The sequence below is a fragment of the Symsagittifera roscoffensis genome, chromosome 9, assembly GCF_963678635.1.
Source record: "Symsagittifera roscoffensis chromosome 9, txSymRosc1.1, whole genome shotgun sequence".
NCBI lineage: Eukaryota > Metazoa > Xenacoelomorpha > Acoela > Convolutidae > Symsagittifera > Symsagittifera roscoffensis.
In genome coordinates, this window is record NC_087070.1 from 36,844,906 (window position 1) to 36,868,496 (window position 23,591).

Genomic DNA, 23,591 nt, shown 5'->3' on the forward strand with positions numbered 1-23,591 from the left:
ATCCTCAATGTCTGTTTCTAGAGTGTTATGGTACATCTGAGAGAAGTGGGTCTTTCTCCAATCGTTATCGGAGGATAAGAAGGTTTGCTTTAGCCGAGTTGTAATTGTTGGGAAAAGTAACTTAATCCTTCCTCAAAAGACCGATTTCGTACCGGTCACTTATATGTCGTCTGGTTTCATGGAGTTTTTTGCATGTTTTTCACTAACAGAAGAAAGTTTAGGGTCTTCGCTTTCAATTCCCGTAAACTGGACAGAACAAAAACTTGTAACGAAGTCTTTTAGTGGTCGATCGTCACTCAGGATTGCTAGTGACTCTTTGTAGCAATGCAAAAGAATTTAAGTTTTCTCCGTAACCTTCTGTCGTTGCTTGTTCATTGGAATGGTAATAGTCCAACTTGGGAGGTTTAGTGTTCCAAAAGGTGTACTTTGGGATCCTTGCAAAAGTTCTGGCTCAATGATGTACTGCATCGCGTCCAATGCCCAGGAGAGTTTGAAGTCTGTTGCTAAATAATTGAGAAATCAATATGATGTTGATGAAGATGCATTGCACAGTCTGGGTTGAGTTCTGTAACAGGAGTGTCATTGAAATGCCAGTCTTCAGTGGAGTAAACTTAGTTCAATTGGAACAAAAAATTAGTCCAAAATAATAAGATCTTACAAAAACTCAAACGTTTTTCCGTCTTTTTCCGTATGTTTCTTCGTTTGTCTGTTTCCTCGTTTCTGGGTTTTTCTTAAAGCCTGGTCTGCTGAGATCGTCAAGATTTTAGAAGATTGCTCTGAGTGTTTTGATTTTTAGTGCTGAACGTTGATGAAGAGCAGCATACTGCTTGACAAGATCATTTAAAAAAATTTTCTGGAGCAGATCTTTAATTTATGCAGAAATTCTGTTCTGCTAGGTTTTTTTGGATGTGCTGAAATATCAGTTGCTCCGTCTCTGTTGCAGTACCCCCCTCCTTCGGTTTAATTTGTAGTAGAGTTAGGGAGTTATTGATGACGCCGTGACGTGAAAATTTCAGGTGCTCCGTCTGTTGAAGTTCACCACTCCTTTGTTTGGTTTGAAATTTTTTTTAGCGTTTCCGTAACTTCTGTTTCTGATTTTGAAGTTATTGCTGCGATGTTTCGTTTGGGAGTTATTGATGACCTCGTGCCATTTTGTCATGATCGATGATATATATTTTTTTCATTTTCTCAATTTGTACTTGACAAAACTTGATAAGATCTCAAAATATTTCCCCTGAGGCGCTGTTTCAAAATCGTTGCTTAGAAAGTTTGATGCATCACAGTATCAAATGGTACAGTGGAGGGTTGTCACTTATAACTGAATCTTTGAAAGAATATCGCTGATGCTTTCTTTTTCCTTAATAAATTTTTTAAGCTGATCAAATTTTTAAGCTGATCAAAGCGCAAAATTTTTTAAGCTGATCAAATTGAGCTACAAGTTCTGCATGTATTTAAAAATTCATTTGTCATAATACTCAGACTAGTCTCGTTGCCTCACCTAAGATGCCTCTAACAATGCCTCGCTATTTTTTTCTTCAGGCACTCGACCGACCCTCATCCCTCTAAATCCGCTAATGGTTATAAACAGGGGCGGCTTTAGGGGGGGTACGCTACCATTAGGGATTCGACCCCCTGTCGATCCAAAGGGTCCCCCTTTGTACTGTTTTGTGATATCCACTTTTTGATGACTTATTTCCAATTTTTTCTAAAGGCGCCTTGGGCGCAAATATATTTTAATTTTGAGGGGGAGCGCGCGCCGAAAAAAAACCGCGAATTTTTGGTCGAAATTATCCAAAAAAAATACACCAAAACGCCTTTTTGGCCTGTTTTTTGAACAATTTGCTTAATATAGGGTCTTTAAAGTGATTTGGAAGAGCTCAGAAAATCAATTTGTTTGACGTAAAGGTCGAGAAAAAGTTTTTTTTTTTTGAAAATCCGCCCCCCCCCCTCGAGAAGTTCCTTAATCCGCGCCTGATCATATCCATGTTTATTTCAGCAACTTTTTCTTTTGGCGAAAAGCCTTCACCTCGCCTCTTTTCGATGTACATGTGATGGTGGCTTCGTTTAGATCCATCAATGGTTTTAGCAAGCGACCTTGCATTCCTTGTTTTTTAATATCTAGCAAAAGATTAACTCCAGATATGCTTTACAAAGACCGTTAGTCTAGCAGTCAAAGGCGTCCTGTCTGATTCTCAGAAGACTTTGAGTTGCATCTATGGTTGAACGGCCTGAGAGGAACCCACTCTGATTTCGATCTAAAAATTTGAAGATCTCTGACCGTCTCATCAACCATTTCGAGAGTATCCTACCTAATGTTCAGCTTCCCATGCCCAGCAGAAATACTGTTCTGAAATTTTTGAGATCATTTTTGCATCCCTTCTTGTGCACAGATAAGATACTATTTATCTTGTTTTGAGAATGTCGTTACACTTTGGTGCTCTGACCTCTCCCAGGCGATATTTTGTTTCATTTCAGGGCAAGCCAGCCTCAGCTATCGTACTCTCACACTGTCTTATCCTTCTGCTGATTCTCTCGTCTGATTACTTTCCTCTCAATCTCGAGCAGTGATTGCGTTTCGTTCAATTTTTCTTTTTTATCGCAACTGATGTGATTGTTACTTCGTCTACCGCGCAAGGGAGATCGGCCGGCTCATGATTGTAATGTTGGCTCGATATTTCCTGGAAATGATTTTTCAATTTGTGCTCATAGGAGGCGGTATAGAGACCGCGTGAGCGACCTTGGACAGCAGCGTATTCCTATAGGATCGTATCCCTCCATTTCGTCTCTAAAATCCTTCAATCTTTCCATTTTCTACGATTTATTAATGCCTCGCAGCTCTGCCATTCTTACCTCTACCGTCGTTTAAAATAATTAACAAATGATTTATCTGGTAAGAAGTATAAAAATTGCTGAAAAGCTAAGATAACCGGTTGCTGCACACGGAGAAATTTTTAAAGTAAAAGGCGATTTAATTAAGTAAAAAGCTCAAAATTAGAGATGATAATAGCTAACTATTCGTCTTAAAGTTGCAATAGAATTAATCTGAGAGTTAGAAAAACGGAAAAATTCAGGGCTGTTTGTCGCAAAACTGCGACGGTTTTTTCGGTTGTTTTTTTTTGCGATAATCCGAGTCACGAGTGTTTTAATCAGATTCAACTTTTGAGTTTGTACGAGCTTTCTGTTAGAATTAATTAAAAGTCATGTTTTTCTTCGATACTGAAATTAATGGGTTTGTTTTCTTTCGGAAACTCTTTCAACGAAAAATAAAACCACTATTCATGCATGCGTTTATTGTCCGTTTTCCCATTGTGATGGAGTTAGACTTTCGGAAAGTGCGTAAGCAATGGTATATCTGGATAGCTAGAATATTGACAAATTCAGCATTCAGATGAGGATATTCTGAATAGCACTCAAGCTATTTAATGGAAGATATTACGTTTTTCTTGCCATTCTATCGAAGCAGTCTGTGGGTTTGAGGCTCCAGTATTCAGGTCCCGTTTAACACAATCGAGCGTTTTTTCAGGTCTTCCTGCTGGTTTTTACCCTGGGACTGAAACATGGTCTGTTGATTTTAGAGCATGGTAATTTTCTCTTCGGTGAACATGGCTAAACTATAGTAGCCGTGAACACACTTGTTGCTTGTCCAGATCAACAAGGCCTGTCATTTTAATAACTGATTCGTTGGTAACTCTGCCTTTAAAGTGACTCCTGTAATCCTGCGCAGAGATTTCGTATCAGCACTCTCAAGAGAGCTGGGCATCGTCTTGGTCTGCGCCCCGGTTTCAGAGCAGTTCATCAGAACTGGCCGAAAACTGACAGTATCAGTAATTTCAAAATTCTTAACCTTGGCCGAAAGAATTGATTGGAACATAATCATTTCACTTGGGAAAATCAGATTTTTTCCGTACACAATTTTTTTTTCGAGGCCGGACACTCTTTTTTGCTTAACCATGTATCTATCTCCCTGAGTGAGTATAGCTTGCCTTTTTAGAACTTGGTCGCCTTTCAGGGAGGCCCTGATCGAGAGGAAAAGCATGCGAGTTCTGAAAATATGGTCCTAGTGTTTGAGTCCGGCCGGGCCTTTTTTGGTGAAATTATTTTTTTTTGATAACGAATTGTCAGACTATGGTTTGTCTACTCATTTTTTGTCGGCTAACTGTTCAAAGCCTGGAATGATTTTCTTGAAAGCATCAATATTTCTTTAATTTAGCTACTCTAACCCTAATTGAAACTCTGCTCTGTAGTTTGTAAGCTGACGAACTTGATTTTGTAAAATTGTTTCGTTTTCTTTTTTTTTTCCACTGAAATAAGTTCGGCTTATAGTATATTATTTCTGTTCACTCCAGTTTGCCTCTTTTAAGCTGCAAAAACAGATTGTTATGCTTCCCTGTGTTTTTAATGAGTGGAGCGCTAAGCTTCAATTGTATAATTTCTTTATTTAAAATGACATTTTGTGTTCGGCTCAACTGGCAACTGCCGAAGTGTTGCCGGCTCATTTGCCACCTGGTACGTTTTTTTTGGTTGTGTTCTGTGATATATTGTCCTCAAAATAAAGATTAATTAAAACAAATTTTTAAGTACTTAATAATGCTATGATTGTGTTGTATCGCAAATGTTGCGAAGCTCCGATTCGCTTCACTGTTGAAAGTAACCAACAATTCTCTGTGCGAGATTTTTTTGTTGCCTATTCATATCAGTACCTTCAGATGTCAACGAGTTTTTTTAATACATTTGAAAAATCGGAACTCAATTTGAAGAAGTTCCTGTTAAAATATCATTAGCTTTCATATTAAAGCAATGAAAAGCTCCTTTTTATCTGTTTCGTAGATATAATTTGGCAACTTGATTTTTTCAGAGTCAAATATGGAACGCTCATAACGATCTCGAAAAGCCATCTCTTCCTTGCAATCATATGGATGATTGCGTAGGATCAAGAGAGAATACTTGATGAGTTCTTTTGTGGTTCCGCTGTTGATTGAATAAAACAAGCTTCTCAATCGCAAACTCTATAAAGCCTGGTTTTGAGCATCACAAGCGATAAATAAATGACACTATATGACTTTGTCCAAAAGAGGAGCTTGGGTCTGGCGAGTGTCTCGAAAGAGGTGCAGAAGTGTGCCATCTTCCGCAACTACTCTTCGCTTACGATGCGAGAGGTGCCAGTCACAGTTCCAAACTCGAATAAGATCTTCGCATCTAAGTGGATTTCACATAGCGAAATTGTGTTCGGAACAAAGTGCAATCAGGTTAGCGTTAATGTCCCTCAGTTTTTCAAAAGTTGACAATACTAATTAGATTTTCAAGCCGGAAATTTATAACCAAACATTGAGCAAAATCTATCTGTTTGCATAATTTATCAATTTTATAGCTTCCCTGTCAGTAACCCTGAATTTGGATTTGCTAATCTTATTCGTCAATCAAGTCAAATCTCTATGATCACCAGGATTTTGAAGTGTCATTATTTATTTTTTTAGCTGAATGTGTTGAATGTACATAACCAGAGCAAGTTCTCGATACCTCTTCTGAAGCGCCGCCGGTTAAAAGAAGGGTCTTTGGAGCAGCAGTCGAGGAACAACCAGTACAATTCCAACTGTGGAATTCACACCATAGCAGTCAATCCGTCGGAGACTAGAATAGCCACAGGCGGTGAGAACCCAAATGACGTTGCCTTCTACTCGCTACCTCAGATAGATCCGCTCGCTCTTGGAGAGGCAAGTTCAAACTTAACTCACTATTTTTCTCTAAATTGATGTCATTTATTGGCCGAATCGCGTAATTTTCTCAAAATTGAAAGCATTTTTTTTTCAAAAATTTAGAGAATTAATTAATTGCGTTTGCGAAATTTCGCCAAAATTGCTTTAACAATGCATTGTTTTAGAAAATCAGTTAAAAGATATTTCTTGGAAAGTATGAATTTGGAGGTAGTAGTGCTCACTTAGCTTGGTTTTTAGAGTGGTCACAGTGATTGGATTTTTTGTGGATCTTGGATGGACGACGAATTCTTAGTCACTGGTAAGTAAAAACAGTTTTCACTTGTTCCTTCCAAAAAACTGTTCATACTAGATAAGGATTTGTTTATACAAAAAAAATTGAATTAAGTTTTTTTGCCTCTAAAAAATGTGATGGCAAGAGAATTAGACTGTGTTTTTTCCGTTAACTAACTACTAATTGTTCAATATCCATATTTAAGAGCTACGAAATGTAAAAAAAAAAACGCAATAAAAAATCTATAGTCAGTCTCAATTGACAGGGAGTCGTGACAACTACCTTTGCATGTGGCATATTCCCTCGGACCTTGAGGCGTGTTCTTCTGGATCTGGCGGATGTGACGATGCCGATTTGCCTTTTTACTGCTCCGTTGACCCAGTGGCCAAGAAACTGTGTCAGACTAGTGACCGAGTGCGTGCCATGGCCTTCAATGCCAAACGAAGTGAACTGGCAGTTACTTCGCTTAACGGTTACATTCACACCTGGGATCCAGGACATTTGCGACAGGTTAGTGGTGTTGTCTGCTTGTACAAATGAGCGTTATAATCTGGGGCAGATTTAGGGGAGATTTCGATCATCTCCCCATCAGTACGCCGCCTGCTCCCCCTCCCCCCAAAGAATTCGGTCACCTTTCCACGCAGAGTTCCCATTTGGTTTAATTTAGGACCTCCATTTTTACTGACCGGTTATGAAAATCAGCCATCTTCTCGAGGAAATCATAGATATCTGCCCCTGAGTGGTAATAATTAATGTTGTCTCTAAACTTTTCTCACCTATGATCAACATCGTCCACTATATATTTTGTTACTAGTAAGTTATGGAATTTAATTGTTGCTTTTGTTGATAGATAAGTTCTGAGAAGTTGTTGGGGTGTCAGGAGACAGTGACTCTGTGCTACTCTGAGCAGCACAACCTATACTGTTGTGGATCATATCAATACCTCATGTTCTTTGACCCCAGGACAATGCGGCTAGCTCATTATCACAGCCTCAAAGACAGTCAAATCGGTACCTATTTTATCTCTCGAGTTTAAACTACTAATTTGGAAATTGTAATCCAAAGCAACACTGTAGCTTAATTTGTCCTTTCGTTTTAAGTTGTTAATAAACGAAGTGAATTTTCATTTATTTCGGTCACGTTTGTTTTTTGGCTTGTTGACTTTTGAATTCTATTGGAGCTCGATTTTCGAATTCATTTTTCATAAGCAATTCAGAATACACTCCGATAACAAAAATTGAAACGTAGCAAAAATAGAGTATAAATGAAGCTTCAAAAGTAGATTCAATTTCAAGAACTCACAAGGTTTGCAAACTTTTCTATCTATCGGGTTTTCTTTAAAAACATTAGCTCCTGTTTGATAAAAACAGGTATTATGAAAATGTTATTGGGATCGGATTTTTTATGATTCTTTTTTGAGACGCTTTGGACAAATTTTTCACTTTTTTCAAAAATTTAGTTTTTCTCAAAAACTGCTCCACCAATTTTCAAAAGAGTGGTATCAATGGAACGTCCGGCCAGTCCTTTATGTGCGTGCATACTCCTCCAGTCTCTTTTTACCTTACCGCACTTTCTACAGCCTTCGAAGTGTGGGGGAATTTTCTACCCAAATTTTTGGAGTTTTAACATTTTCTCAAAAACTACCCGTCCAAATCTGAGATTTTGGGTTCAACGGATAGAACAAGTTTGAAAAGCTCAACTGCATAATCGGCTACGCCCAATTTTTTTATACAAAAAGTTATGGCCCTCAAAATAGTCGAATTTTCGATTTTTTGACATTTTTTGAAACTTTTTTTTTCTGGAAAACTACACTCCCAAAGGTTCTGGTTTCAATGAGTAGAATGGGTTGTGGGAATTTCCGCCGCCTTAATGATTACGTTTTGATTTTTTCACACAAAAAGTTATGACCCTTAGAAAAGTCAAAATTACGTTTTTTGAAACTTTTCACTTTTTCTCGAAAACTAGCCTCCAATGAATGAGTAGAATGGATTGTGGGCGGCTCCGCTGTTTAAACGAAAAGGCTAAAAAAATTTACACTAAAAGTAATGACCCTCCGAAAAGTCAATTTTCGATTTTTTGAACCTTTTTTCAAAATTTTTGACCTTTCTACCAAATCTTAGATTTTGGTTTCAAGGTAGAACGGGTGTGTAGCTCTCCTGCATAAGGTGTTACGCCCAAATTGCTTCACAAAAAGTTATGACACTCAGAAAAGTCTAATTTATGACTGTTTTTTGAAACTTTTTGACTTTTCTCAAAAACTACTCTCCCGATTCTGAGATATTGGTTTCAGTGTGAAGAACGGGTTGTGGGAAGCTCCACTGTATAAGTGGTTACGCCCAATTTTGTTACACCAAAAAAAGATTGACCCTCGGAAAACTGAAGTAATTGATTAAATTAACAAATTATGAAGTTCTTAAATTTGGATTTACTTTTCTTTGCTATAGGTCTGTTCTTGAAATTACCCTTGTCCTTCCGCATCAATAAAAAATTCAAAAAAGTAATCAAACAGGTATTTCCAGCTTTAGCTGGCCTCCATTGTTTATCAAACCATAAGAGTCAATCAGAGCAGTTTCTTCAAATTGAAAGAGTTAAGCGGTCATTTTTCTAATTTTCTTTTGGTATTTTTTTCTTTGGGCTTATCGGGACTTCGAAAATTATTTCAAGTGACTTCTCTCTTTGTTTTGCAGATCATTTCCATTAGAAGCTTGGAATTGAACACGGGATTTTTTGAATCCACTGTTTCTCATCGCTTAGTTAAAATATGTCACGTCGCACCACGGCATATTCGATTTTTTTTAGATCAAATGCCAATCAAAATACCTCTTTGCCACTTCCCCCACCTTTCAATTTCAACTTCAACTTTTTGATTGTTTCGTCACATTAGTTTTAGTCACAGCTGCGTCATTTTTTTCTGACGATTGTGCTATGTTTTTGCAGAAACCGGAGGATGTTAACAATCTGAAAAATTATTCTCATTCACGGTCGAATAACTTTTTGGCCGATTGTTAACTGAAATTTTTTTGTCGACAAAGTACTTATTTTTTTACACAAGCGTAGTAGGTTTTTACGAAGAATTTTTTATACAAGCGAAGCGTTGTGTATTACGAAGAATTTTTTTGTAACCTAAGTCGCAAATAAAAGTGCTCATTTGGTGGCACTTCTGGCATATTTCTGTTTAATCATATATAAGCATATTTAAGCATATGTTGCTGCTTTATTTTTGGCTAGTGTTAGGTCCTGTTTGAAAAAAAAAACAGGTATTATGAACATGTCTGGGTTTTTTTTGCGACGCTTTGGAAGACTTTTCGACTTTTTCGCAGCAATTTCAATTTTTCTCAAAACTTACTATACCAATTTTCAAAAAAAAGGTACCCATGAAACAACAGGCTGCAGTTCTATGTGCCAGTATTTTTTGCTAGTCCCTTTTCATTTTATCCCACGATCTACGGCCTCCAAAATTTTCAGTAGAGGGATTTTTGACTTATCTGTTTAGAATTTTTTCATTTTCTCAAGTAATAAATGCTTAAATCTGAGATGAGGGTTCCAATCAAGAGAAAAGGCTACGGGGAGCTTCTTTTCTCGATTGGTATTTCAAACTCGGTAGAAAATAAATTATGGCCACAAACAAGCCCATTGTTTGACATTTGTTAATTCTTAAAACTTTTTGTCTTTTCTCAAAAACTACTCTGCCAAATCGGAGTTTATTCGAAAAAAAAACTATCAGTTATGCAAATCTTCCCTGCGCAAGTGACTTTGCCCTGCGTTCTGATAAAAGTTAAGCCTTCGAAAATGTCCAAATTTTTGAATTTTTGCCCGTTTTTTGGAAAGTTATTCTTCAAAAACTTTTTGTAAAACTGGCCTGTTGATTCTGAGATTGATAGTTCATTCAAACGAACATGGTGCTTAAAATTTCCTTGCGAAATCTGTTTTACCCCATTTGTTTGTAGAAAAGCTGATATGGACTTGGAAAGATTCCTTTTTCTTTTTTACTTATTTTTTTCACTATTTTTCACGAAATTTTGTCACTATTCTCGAAAACTATTAGCTAAATCTTATTTTTAGGGCCTCAATCAGGGTGCAGAAATCTTCAATTTGAAAATCAGGCTCTTCCCATGCTTTAGTAGAAATTTTTTTAATAGATTTAGGGAATATCAGATTTAGGAATAATAGATTTTTGGAATATGGAAAACTACCCAGCCAAGTCTGAGATAAAAAGACTTCAATTGAAAGATCAACAGGTCAGATATTTTAATCCGGGACATTTAAATAATTTCATTTTTTTGGTCGAATTTTTGCGGCAAAACATTGGCAATTTGATGGAAACTGTAGCTGCTGTATTGGTGGCTAGTGTTAGTAAAATTACAAGCGGCCGTGAAGCAGATGTGACAACGTGATACTCCAAGTCTCATTAAAATTTTTTCTCAAGGTGTATTTTAATCCTTTCCCTATTTCTTTTTGTTTTGCCTTTTTTGAGCTCTTTTTCCATTTTCCTCGCTGGTGTTTGCGAAGCGCAGATTCGCCTCTTTATAAATTGTTCTTTTTGTCTTACATTGGTTTTTGAAAAGGACTTAACACTAGTTTTTCATATTTGATGGCTTTTTTGCTACACAGCGTCGGCAATTTGTAAGTATCTGTAGCTGTTTTATTGGTGACTAATGGTGGCAAATTTTCAAGGGTCCGTGGTGCAAATGCGAAGACGTGAGATGCCTAATTTCGAGGTGAGAGGTTTGAGTCCGACACATAGCAAAAGTTTTTTTTTATTCAAGGCGTGTTTCTATACATTTTCTTATTTAACTTTTAGCTTCTTGTTGTTGTCTCGCATGTGCTTGCCCAGTGCCGCCTCGCCTTTGTTTCAATTCAGATGGCCAGGTCTTAGCTCTAATTTTGCTCAGTTCTTAAAATTTCGCCTATTGTTTTTGACCTGTTTTTTTGCCAACTGATAGTTTCCGCTTATTTTAGGCTATCGTCTGTCTGCTTATCTTAGCCAGCTTCCCGGGAAAGGACTTTTTAGAATGCCTGGCTTCCATTTGTAAAATTTCTTTTGGCGCAGTAAATGTTCCGGGATTGTTTGGCTTTTGTTTAATTTAATTTTTTTTTTGACAAAATTGATTTTTTTTTATTTGTCTTTTCATATGCTCTTAATCATATTCATCCATTTTTATATTGCAAATGGTGCTCGGCTTTGCCTCTTTTGAAGTTTCTCATGGTGCAGGTGGCTCGTTTTTACGGGTTTGTTTGGCTTTTTGTGCATTTTTTTTCTATGACAAGAAATGATTTTTTTCAAGTTTTCGATTTGTCTTTTCATTTGCTCTTTATCATATTCATTCATTTTTGTCTTGCAATTGGCGCGAAGCTCAGCTTTGCTTCCATGTACAAATATTCAAAACTTGTTTCAGTTTAACTTTATGGCTCACTTTCTTCAAAAGTTGTCTGGAAAGTGGAGATTTGGCTCATGAACTTAAGTAAAATATTTTTTCGTGGGTTAAGCATAAAATGAAGATTTTAGTATTTGAGATGGGTTGAAATAGTTTTTTGCTGTTTTGATCCTGTTGTAAATTCAATAATTTCAAATTTTTGAAAATTTTGCGAAAGCTTTGCTATTTGTGCGTCTAATTAATAGCAGGAAAACTTGTTTGATCTGAGTTTCTTTCTATAGAATTTTATAAATGAATTTTCCTTGAAAATTGAAAGAGCATTGTTCGGGACAAGTTTTTATAAAAGCAGTTTTTTCAGTTATCTGTATTGAGTTTCATTTCAAATGTCCGTTGACTTTTTTGTTCCGGTCATTGAAATTGGGGAGGACTTTTCTTCGGGTGTTTTAGGCTTTTGTTTGTTTTCCGTGCAATCAGGTACCCCAAATAGTCATCGGAATAGGTCTAGTGATATAGCATATTAAGGGTCTTTCACTCGTTATTCGAACGACATCTGAATATATATATTTTTTCATTTTGTTGGTTTTTTTTGAAGACGACTGTTTTCGTTTATGCTGAATTCACTTAAGATCTGCAAGAAAAATGACTTTAATTTGTAAAAAAAAATGTATAAGCTTCTACAGTTTTTTTTAAAAATTTCAAAATTAGTTTTCCTGGAATAAACTAAGATTTTCACTACTCAAATCAAAAAATTTCTTTTATTAAACCTACTCGCTCGAAATGAGACTAAAGCTCAAAATAGGTTTTTTTTAAAAAAAAAAAAGGATTTTTTTTATCAAAGAAGGGTTTTATCAAAAAAGGGTGAAACATAAACTGTTCGTATAATTCAAAGAGCTTAAGGGGCATAGATTTTTTGTTAAAATTTGCAAGTTGAAATTTTATAGACAGTTTTTTTTTCTGTTTCCTTGCGTTCATTACTTTTTTTCAACTGTCAGTTGGCAATGTTTCATATATTTTCTAATCAAAATTTTAAGTAAACCCCGCATTGTGTTCAAAGTGAGATTTACAAGAAATGTCTAGTTAACATTTATCTTCAACAGACCAGTGGCTTTTAAACCAACCGAAGTATTTGTCATCTTCGATAAATCCCAGTCGGAATTACGGAGCTGTTACATAATAGTTAGGTAGAGGTTATATAATAATTACGAAATTATGCAGTTTTATACACAAAAGATTCAATTTTTGGCTGCTCTGGTCATTTTCCGCTGACTTGTTGTACTATGGTCGGTTTATTATCCATACGCTTAAAACCAATGTTAGTGTATTATGCTTGCGATTCGAGTTTTTTCAGGTTACTAGCTTGTTTAACAGAATCACTAATTTTTTTTATAACTTGGTTTCAAATCAAAGTAAGTTCAGTATATTATTCTGCACATATGGTGCAGAGGTATCGTCCATGCTAGAGGCGACAAATGACCCTGAGTTCGAATCCGGCCAACGCCATTTTTTTTGCAAATGGAAAAATTTCCGCTTGACAAAAAATAACTGTCTGATTATCATGTCTGCTTTGTTGTCACAGCCCGGATTCATTTTATGATTTCATCAGTTTGTGAATAATTAAAAATCTTTTTCATGGATTCCAGTAATGGTGCAGATTTTATTAATTTTCATTTAACCTCTTTTTTTGACATTTCCTGAGTTTTTCAGAGCCAATCACTTTGTATGGTTGCTTTTGTTGTGTATGTGTTTCCCATCATTTTCATCCAATAAAACCAGTATGTCAAAAAATCACCACAGCATAATTTTTCAGGCATTGTTGGTTATGAAAATAGAATCTATTTCTTTCAGGTATTCGCTCCTTAGCCACCGTTGATGACGTGCTAACAGTAGGAACAGGCAAGGGGCTGATTCGGTTCTATGACCTGTCGGCTAGCAAGTTCATATCGTGCAATTGTGGGATCGACTGGTATCTACGCGCTGGAAATGGTCGAATTGTGAGTATTTCCTAAAACAAGGCCGTAAAGTGCCCCCGATTTTTGACAAAAACTCAATTGTAGTCTTGTTAGTCTTTAGTAGCAACATCTAAAGACTGCGAATCTGGATGATGATTACCCTCGATGAAATGGTTTATATACAAATATGCAGCATACCTGTTTCGCCTGTATAGGGCCTGCATTGAGCCGGTAGACAGGGGTGGATTTAGGAGAGGGGTGCGGACACCCCCCCCCCCCCCTCCTCCTCCTCCTCCTCCTCCTCAGGGATTCGACCTCCTTGCGACCCAAAGGGTCCCACTTTGTACTATTTTGAGAAATCCATATTTGGTGAGGGACCCTAAAAATGTTCTAAAGGCGCCTCTGGCGCCAATATATACTAATTTTGAGGGGGGAGCGCGCGCCGAAAAAGCGCAATTTTGGTCAAAAATTTCCAAAAGTGCCTAAAAATGCTTTTTTGGCCTGTTTCTTCAAAATGTTGCCTGCGGCACAGAAAATTTAACCAAAACAAGGTCTTTTTTAATGCTTTGGGAGAGCTCGGAAAGTCAATTTGGTCAACCTAAAGGAAATATTTTGAAAAAGGTCGACAAAATTTCGAAACATTTTTGAAAATCCTAGATCCGCCCCCTGCCGGTAGATGCTATTTATTGGTATAATTTTTAAGAGTAATGAACGTAGTTTCGAAAGTGGAATTTAGTTTTTAGATTTCGAGCGGTTTGAAAACTTTACCTATTGATCCAGTTTTCTTTAGTGGGGCTCATGTTATCAAAAAAGCGCCAATCATAAATTGTTCTAGAAATTCAAAGAGCTTAAAGGGCATCTATTGTTTTCATTCAAATTCGAAAGTTGAGATTTTTTCAGTGTTTTTACGTTTACTTGCATTCATTACTCTTTTCCGATCTTCGATTGGTTATGTTTTGAAAGTAATTGGCTGTTTTTCAGCTTATTATGTATCGGTTTTAATTCTGTCGGCTCATTTATCTAATCCTTTTATTCGTTTTCGTTCTTTGTTATGTGGATTCAACGTTGACAATGTATATTTGAAAACCACTCATTTTTGCACTCATTGAAAACCACTCAAATTTTTCAAAATAGCGTGAAACAATGTTCGAAATTTTTCAGTTGAGTTTTTCAAAAAAAGGTTGGTAGAGAATTTTTTCCTCGATTGTTCTTGAGCTGCTTGTTGTTTCCATCATATTTGTTTCGGCGAAGGTAATTGAAATCATGAGTTATGCCCTATTTTTTTATCAAAATTTCGATCAGTTTTTTCGTCGAATGATTTTTAATTTAGGTTCAAGTGCTTTCGAGCTGTATGTTTTTGTAGAATGATAATTTTTTAATTAAAAGTCTTGGGTTTAGGAAGACTTAAGTTCTATCAGATATATTTAAAAACGCTTATTCATAATTTGCTAGAATATTTTTTTAAATGTCAAATTTAGTTCAGTTTCGCTATTTGTTTCTGGTACTTGTTTTTTTCTCTTGTTTAGTTTTTTTTTCATTTCCGTCGCAGGTGCTAGCAGAATGATTTAAATCTAGTTTTCCGTTTCTATCTCCTCCAAAGTTTTCTGCTCCTTAAGAAAAGTGAAAAAGACGATACTAGCATCTTTTCATCCTAATCCTCTTGATAACTGAGATTTTTCATTTGCAAATCGAAATTTGTTTTTATTGCTTGACTTTTTTTTTGCGGATTTAGAAAGCTTGATTGAGAGAAAAGTTAGTTCGTTAGCAGTTCATCAGTTGCAAACAAACCGACTTTCATCGACTTCTGATTTCTGTATGTATGCCATTGAAAAAAAAAATTCCTGTTAAAATTGATTTGTCGGGATTGTGTTAACCTGCTCAAGTTTTGTCGGTTAAGTTGTCACATCACGGTTTTTCTTGTACTGTAGTCAAGTATCCTGGTCTCTTGTACCATGTAGTTTCAGGGAAAATTGGTTAAAAAAAGGTTTTTAAAAAAATTATTTTTTGGGCATCAATTAGTGTCTTCTCAAAGAGTGTCGGCTTTGTTTCGGCTTAATAAGTTTTATTGCATTGTCAATTTAAAATTTAAATGCCTTGCTTGGTTTTAAAAAGGTATTAATCGAAAAACCGCTTACCCCCCTGTGTCTGCATAATGCGCTAGCCTCTTTTTCCTTCACCACTCTATCAGCCTTCAAAAAAGTCTGTGGAGGGTATATTTTATCCATATTTTTCTCAAAAATTACCCTCCCAAATCTGAGATATTGGTTTCAGTGGTCAGAATGGGTGTTGCAAATCACTTGCACAAGCGGCTACGCCAAAAAAGAATTTCCATAAATTAATTGCCCTTTTGAAATTATTGGAATTATCTCGGAAATTATCTTCCCATACCCGAGGTTTTTGGTTTAATTCGGGTCGTGGGAAGCTCCTGCATACGTGACAGTGCCCATTTTTTTTTACACAAAGTGTTATGGCTCTCGGAAATATCAAAATTTTGATTTTGACTGTTTTTTTGAAAATTTTTGATTTTTCTGCAGGACTACCATCCCAAATCCGAGTTTTTCTGCTCAATCAAAGTTACAGGCTGTGAGAAGTTTTTCTTCAAAAGTGGTGACTCACAAATTTTTTAACACAATGAGTGATGGCCCTCGGAAAAACCAGAATTTTGATTCTTGGACCGTTTGTTCAAACTTTTTGACTCAACTCGAAAATACTGTGCCAATTCTCAGTCTAAGTTTTAATAGAGAAAATTATCTTCAATTTAGCGATCACGAGCTGTTCTTTGTGTAAAATCAATTTTTTGACCCTTTGACCGTTTTTAGAAACTTTTTGAATTTTCTTAATTTTTACTATCAAATCTGAGATGAAAAGTTAATCGAAAGAACCGGTTGCGAGAAGTTTTTCTGCAGAAGCAGCTCCTATTTTATTTTTCGTAAGAAAAATGTTGTCTTTGGAAAAATTACAATATTTGAAAGGTTTTCACTCTTTTCACTAATTTTTGTAGAGAAACAATTAAGGTTATGGGCAAAGTTCAATTTTTGAAATAATGTATTTCGTCCCTTATCATTATGACAAATTTAAAAATGATCAAACAGGCGCTTCCAGTTTTAGCTGGGCCCCTATTTGTCTTGTATCGAGACTACGAAAGTTTTGGTTCACCTATTTTTTTGCATTATTTTTCATGTTTTACTGGTGTTTTTTATCTTTGTGTTGAATGGCAAGTGGTGCGAAGCTCCGCCTCGCATCTGTGCATGAACATTTTTTCTCGGATCAACGTGCGTTACCCAAATTATGTCTGCATAGTTACAGCTCAGTAATTTTTTGCCATTTTAAAGCAGCTGGCAATTGTGTTTCGTCCCAGGTTTTCATCAAATTGAGTATCATATGAGACAAACATACGAAAATTTTACGAACATACGATTTTTAATTGGGCGTTTTTAAATTTTTACAATTGGGTGGCTTTCTGTATTCCAAGTGTTAAGAATTGCTTAAGTCAATTGATTTAAAAATGGTTTGTTAAACTGATTTAACCAATAAACAATTGGTTGGACAAGTTTGGCTAAAAACAGGCCCTTTTCCATCAATTTATCTTGGCTCAAACATTAGCTTTTTAGGAATGCATCTTGAATCTGATTTACGCTAAAGAGTTGTTGTTTTACCACGCCATTCATAGTGTTCACTCAGTCGTGTTCCCTCAATCAATAAGTGGTAATTTACGCAATTTAATGCATTTTGCTTGCGTCCGAAAAAAATTGCTTGTGATATACCTCAGAAGTTGCATCATGTACAATCAATATGAAAAGTTTTTATATACTTTTTAGCGTTAGTCGAAAGAAAATGTCGTTAAACCGATTTGGTTTAAAATTTAAGTTGGTAAATGGGAAAATGGGAAAACTTTTTCAACTGGAAATCACTGATTGTGGAACAATCTGATTAACGCGATCATTTCAAAATTGGATTAGTAGTATTTTAAAGTCAGTAACTGGCGTGTATTATAAATTTTTTATGGAAATATCAGTTGACATGACTTCAAATTCTTGAAAAAAAATAAGAAAAGAAATTCCGTGTCTTGTTTTTCGTTGACTCATATACTTTCGTATAGCTAATATTACCGCGACGAGAGCAAATATCTTTTAATCGGGAATTATACTTTTTTTTCCCTGTAAACAACTTTTCTTACAGGAATTTGAGCTTGCTTTCTTATTGGACCATAGAAATATTCAGTTTCCCTCCTGCTTGGCCTGCAGGTAAGGCGGTTGCTTTTGCACTGTAAGGTCTGCGATTTGAGTCCCGGTAGGACCTTGTTTTTTCAGGATCTATGAATTGAAATTTTTTTCTAGTAAAAGTTGAATGGTCTGACTTTCGTTTGACTGCTTAAGTTTTGTCGGTTTAATTGCCGCATCACAACTTTTTGGTGCTGTCAGCAAGTACCAGGATTGTTGCAAGTGTTATTAATTGTAGTTTCAGGGGACTTAAAACTTTTAAAAAACATTTCGGCTACATTGGTGTCTTCTCAAAGAATGTCGGCTTTGTTTCCGCTTCTTTAATTTTGCTCCATTGCTAATTTAGAATTCAAATGTCTTGCTTGGCAAATGACGCCTTGGAAAACTTTTTTCACCTTAAGCAAAAGTTATATTTTTTCATATATACTCTACTGATTTTCAAAAAATGGTATCTATGGAAAGATCGCCTGCCCCCTGTGTTTATGCATAATGCCCTAGTCTCTTTTTACTTTCCCTCTGTCTTCGAAAAAATTCTTGGAAAAAATATAGGAAGCAAATTTTTGAACTATATTTGTGGATTTTTTTTTCGTTTTCTCGAAAACTGCATTTCCAATACTGAGATTTCGGATAAAAAGCGTCGTCTAAAGCTCCCCTGAATCAGTAGGTATGCCCAAATTTTTTTAATACAAAAACTTATGGCCCTCGGAAAAGTCAAAAACTTGATTTTTTTAATTGTTTTCTTGAGAAATACTCTCTCAAATCTGAGTGTGGGTTAAATCGAAATAACGAGTTGTGGAATGTGCCTCTGAATAATGGACTACGACTATTTTTTTTACACGAAAGTTGTTTCTCTGAAAATTCAATTTGTTACCGTTTTTTGAGAATGTTTGACTTCTCGAAAACTACCCTCCCAAATTTGAGTTCTTTTGGGTTCAATTAAGAGAATAGGCTCTGGGAAGATCCCCATCTATAAGGGGCTGTGCTCATATTTTGTAACTCAAAAATTTATGGCCCTCGGAAAAGTCTAATTTTTGATTTGTTGACCGTTCCTTGGAAATGTTTTGACTTTTCTCGATAACTATCCCGCCAAATTTGAGATCAAAAGTGTAACCGAAATAACAGGTCATTGGAAGTCTACCTGTATAAGCGGTTATGTCTGATTTTTTAAAAAAATTTATGGCCTTCAAAAAAGTTAAAGCTTTGAAACATTGGCGTCTTTTGGAAATTTTTGATTTTTCTCGGAAACTACCCTGCCATTCAGTCGTGTTCAACCACTGAAAAACTCGGTTTTGGGAATCTTATCTGTTGAAGCGGCCATGACCTACTCTTTGCAGAAAAAAAGTTATGGATTTCGAAATGTCAAGTTTTTGAACTTCTGATCGTTATTTAGAATTTTTTTACTTAAAAACTTCCGTATCAAATCTGAGGTGAAGGTTTCAATCGTGAATTTTTTCTGTAGAAGCGGCGACTGCTTAATTTTTTATGCGAAAAATATTGTCACTGAGAAAATTTCATTTTCTCGATTTTTTTTTTCATTTTAGTAGAGAAACACCAATGGGTTTGGGCCAATTTTCGGAATCGAAGTTAACCCATGTTATCCCGCATCAGTATAGCTAATTCAGCTAACAACTAATTCAGCTATCAGTATAGCTAACAAGTGCTTCCAGCTTAAGCTAGTCTCTTAGTTATCGTTTATGAAACATGAAAGTTTTGGTTGACCTTGTATATTTTGTTTTTTTTTCTACTTGTTTTTTTTTGATGTTTGATTTCTATCGCAAGTGGTGCGAAGCTCCAATTAGCCTCTGTGTAAAAATCGATTTTCATTTTTTCAAGACTGAGAACGCCAGTTCAATCTCCGACATCCTCAACATTCCACCCTCCGAATACAAGCATGCAATCTACACCCTCGCATACGACAACACCCACACACGACTGTTTGCAGCTGGAGGACCCCTACACGCCCAGATATCTGGAAACTATGCGGCATTGTGGATGTGATTTTACAGCAAAACTCTCTTAGACTGACTCTAGACCCTGCCGCTCGCTCCCTTCCCTTTTCCAGGTGGTGCTGTGTTAATCTGTAGATTAGCGTCCTAAACTCTTCCCGATTCTTAAGAAAACTTAATCTGATCATGTAACGGTGCTAAAAGCCAAGATGAGTTTCAGTGTTGATTTAAATAACAGGATAAAACAAATGAAGCCTGAAAATAAAACGCGGTTTTTTCAAATTGAGTTGATTCTAAAAAACTTGCTTAGGTGAAATGTATGGTGCAATTTGTTCTGCAAAACTTGCTCTTTTCCACCCTGGCTCTATCCGAGCCAAAAATACCCATTTTAGGGTAATTTTTGGGTTCAAACTTTGCACAAAAATGTTCCTCATAATAGTTCGGTCTAAAATAAGCGACCCAAGTCAACCCAATTCGAGAAAGACTCGTTCTAAGTTTTTTTTTCGTTTTGTTCGGATAATTTAATGCAGCTCTGTAGTCAGTTCAAAATTGCCCTAGTCAGCTCATAGTAAGTGAAGACAACAGAAGTGTCTCGGAAGTTTATCAGAATTACTAAGATGCAATTCATTTGCGAAATTCGGAACCAAAAGTTTAACCCAAAAATGGGTCATTTTGGCTTGTTTTCAAATAATCCAAAATTACGCTAAAACTTCTTTGTTACTTCATAAGAAATTTATATCAAAAGAAGCCTCTTACACAGCTTAACACTGTTCTAGAAAAAAATCTGTATAAGAGAAGATATTTGACTGATAGCCAAAATGTCATTTTTAATATATCAAGCTCAAAATTAGAATCATATTTAAAACGTTTTGCGCACATTTTTGAAGTGTTAACCCTTCTCGATAGTTGTTGGGCTGTGTAAGAGGCTTATTTACACTAGTGAGCTTGAGAGCGTTAGCGTATTAGTACGAACCTTCTTTTTTTCTAACCTAAGTCGCAAATAGAAGTGTTCAATAAAGTATTTGGTGGCACTTTGCTGTAATCACGATCTGTAGCATTGGAAATTTTATAGCATCTGTTCTCTGCTTTATTTGTGGCTTGTGTTAGTGTTTCATTAAGCGTCCGTAGCTGAGTGGTTAGTGCGTGAGACTAATTTTCTTGTTGTACTTTATGGAGCTGCTTTTTGTCGTGTTTTTGCTAGTGTTTGCGAAACGCAGCTTCGCTTGTGTGTTTGATATAACTTTCTCATCAGTTAACTTAGAAGTTTTAGCGTAATTTTGGATTCTTTGAAAACAAGCCAAAATGACTCATTTTTGGGGTAAACTTTTGGTTTCGAATTTCGCAAAATGAATTGCCTCATAGTATTTCCGGTAAAATTCTCAGGAAATTTTGTTCTCTTCACTTATTGTGAAATCTCAACCCAATTTGAAAAAAAAAACGCGTTTTACTTTTCCAATGTTCGTTTTGTTTGGATAATTTAAATCAGCACATTTCTTGATCGATAGTTAACACTATTTATGAAAGCCGTTGGCAAGGCCAAAAAACGGCAGTTTATAGGTCAAAAACTGAAATGCCCATAGTACTGAAAGCTTGAGAATTAGATTTTTTGCAGACAAGAAATGAATTCAACTAGTTTTTTAGCTGTGCTTTTAGCTTTTACTTTGTTTTACTAGACTCTATTATAGCATTTATGCTGCTAAATTTATTGGTAAATTCTTTATAAATCTATTTCTTTTTCTATGCTATATTATTTGTCTGTCAGTAATTGAGAAAACCGTTAAAATGTCTTGTATTTCTATTGAGCTGCTTGAGGCTGGAAACAACACGTAAACAAGTTGCGAAAGTTTCCGCATATTTTAACACGAATGGCTTATAGTTACCGGAAAACATGTAATTAAAACTAAAAGAAACTTCCTTAAATGGAGAAATCTGAAAAGAAAAAAATGCATTGAAAAGTTTGTTATTCGTTTTAACATAAGATAATTTCAATTGAAGTATTGATCAACGAAGTAAAGACTGTTATTGTTTCGAATAATGAAAATGTAGAGAAACTTGGTTTTCTGGTGTGTATTTAACTCTTTTCTTGTTCTCGCTAAATAGGTACCGCAAGTTATTGGACTGGGTTGAGTGATATATCATATTAAAGCCCTTTCAGTCTTGATTCCAACATAAAAAAAGTTTCCCAGTGTTGAGAAAAACCGATTTGAAATTTAAGATTTTTTGAACCAATTTGCTCGTTTTTTTTTGGGGGGGGGGGGGTTGAGTCAGTTGAATAGCTAGCTTTGAAGAACTTGAACTATTTTGCGAACTGATTCTGCTTTGAAATGACTGAAAAAATTTAGCTTCATTGTTTGAGAAACTAGCTAAAACAAAAAAACTTCTCACAATCGGTTTGCTCTTAGAATTAGCTCGACATATATCAAAGCTTCACCGCTTCAGTAGCTTGTTTAGAAAAAACTTCAAATTTCGCGAAGGTATTCGCTCTAAGAAAAAACCGTGATTTGTTTCGAAGTTTCATTACTTGATTAGCTTACGTAGGAAAATCATGCCTTTTTACAAACCGATTCGTTTAAGAAAATATTTTTTTTGCAAATGGAACTAAAATTTAAAACATGAAACGTTTCGTCGCTTCATTGCTTGCATCTGAAAAACTACTGCGAACGATTTAATTGTTTAATCATTTTAGTGGAGACGCTCTTGCTAGTTTCTACCATATGTATGCGACCAATGGGGTCCCAGCCGAGTGTGCGATCAACCAGTGGTGTCTCAGTTGAATATGGGCGACTAGTCGGGTCACGGCAGGGTAAAAAGGGTAATTTCAAGACTCTCGTTGATAAGCTTGAGAGAAACAAGCTCTCTAAGAAAACTACAAGTTACAAGAGGCAACACGTTTTGAAGTTCCTGCTGAAAAGGAAAAACCCTAATAGTGCAATTGCCTGTTCAACTACCTCTCGTCGTCCCCTAATTAACCAGCCGTCATCCAAGTCATTTTCTTTAAGTTGCTAATTTTTTGTCCCCAATAAGATAGTAAAGAATAAAAATATACTTAATGCAGTAACTTTGTTTTGTTTAGAGCCTAAGTGATAAGAGCATAAGTGCTTTAGATTCAGGAAACTCAATCTGTTCAAGTTGTAGTGTTTTTTAAATGATGCGCCTTTTTTGAGTTAGGGAATTTTTCCGTAACTTGCCACTCGATGCCATTTTCATTTATCGCGAGGGTTTGTTGAAAATTTTGTGATCTCCCGGGTTGACCAAAATGTGCAACCATACGTCGCACCATGCCTGGTTTCATGGAAGCCATGAAAAATTGCCGACGTATTTTTATGTTTAAATAACACATTTTCCATGCATGGTTGCACATTTTTTATTATGGGGCGCTTCAAATTAGACAATATTGATACTTTTACCAGGGCTTTTGATAATTTATGTCACCATGGATGCTTGCAATGTATGGTTACAATGGTATCACGGATGGCGCGACGTATGGTTACTATGGTATCATGCATGGCGCGACGTATGGATACCATGAAAACATATATGGCGCGACGTACGACTAACAAAGAACAATAATTGGCGCGAAATAGAAACCGAATAAACAAGTAATTTCAATATTATCGTGGGTTTCCAAAAATTGCTCTGAACGACCTCAGACGTTGGTAGTAAAAAAAATTTTCTGCCGTTCAGAGCAAAAATTTGGTTCCCAAGCAAAGCACTTTAATATTCGATGTATAAAAATATACCTGTAAGGCAAAAAACTTTACCTGATGACGCCAGAAAACATACCTGGTGATGGCTGAATAACGGTTTCAAAAAACTGTTCAAAACAAAACTATTTAACTTCTATTTTCTTGGTTTTCCAGAGAAAAAGATGTGAAAAATCTCTTCCATGCGTAGCACCATATATGTTGCGACGTATGATTTGAATGGTGAAAATTTTTCATATTTTAACAACAGCTTGCATAAGGAGGATAAACCGTTTTTTCACTAATTTAATCTATTCAAAAGCTATTTTCAGGGTTTTTGAAACAAACGTATGTGCCACGTCTGATTGGTCATTTTCCATACAAATCATGCATGGATGTGTATGTTTGCGCATTATCTTCTATCGTGGGCAAC

At 35.9% G+C, this 23,591-nt stretch overlaps 1 protein-coding gene across 1 annotated transcript; it reads left to right on the forward strand.

Moving 5' to 3' along the window:
• The first annotated feature begins 4,859 nt into the window (after positions 1–4,859).
• On the forward strand, positions 4,860–21,248 carry LOC134853967 (DDB1- and CUL4-associated factor 12-B-like). The gene is made up of 7 exons (XM_063869990.1): positions 4,860–5,246; positions 5,475–5,711; positions 5,952–6,012; positions 6,251–6,495; positions 6,836–6,995; positions 13,206–13,351; positions 19,363–21,248. Exons 1-7 carry the CDS (start codon positions 5,046–5,048, stop codon positions 19,525–19,527), a joined length of 1,215 nt encoding a protein of 404 aa, XP_063726060.1. The 5' UTR covers positions 4,860–5,045; the 3' UTR covers positions 19,528–21,248.
• Positions 21,249–23,591: the final 2,343 nt, after the last annotated feature.

Coding starts and splice junctions, on each gene's coding strand:
- LOC134853967 (XM_063869990.1), top strand. CDS start 5,046: ATGACACTATATGACTTTGTCCAAAAGAGGAGCTTGGGTCTGGCGAGT. Junction 6,996..13,205: donor CCTCAAAGACAGTCAAATCG/GTACCTATTTTA, acceptor TATTTCTTTCAG/GTATTCGCTCCTTAGCCACC. Junction 13,352..19,362: donor GCGCTGGAAATGGTCGAATT/GTGAGTATTTCC, acceptor CATTTTTTCAAG/ACTGAGAACGCCAGTTCAAT.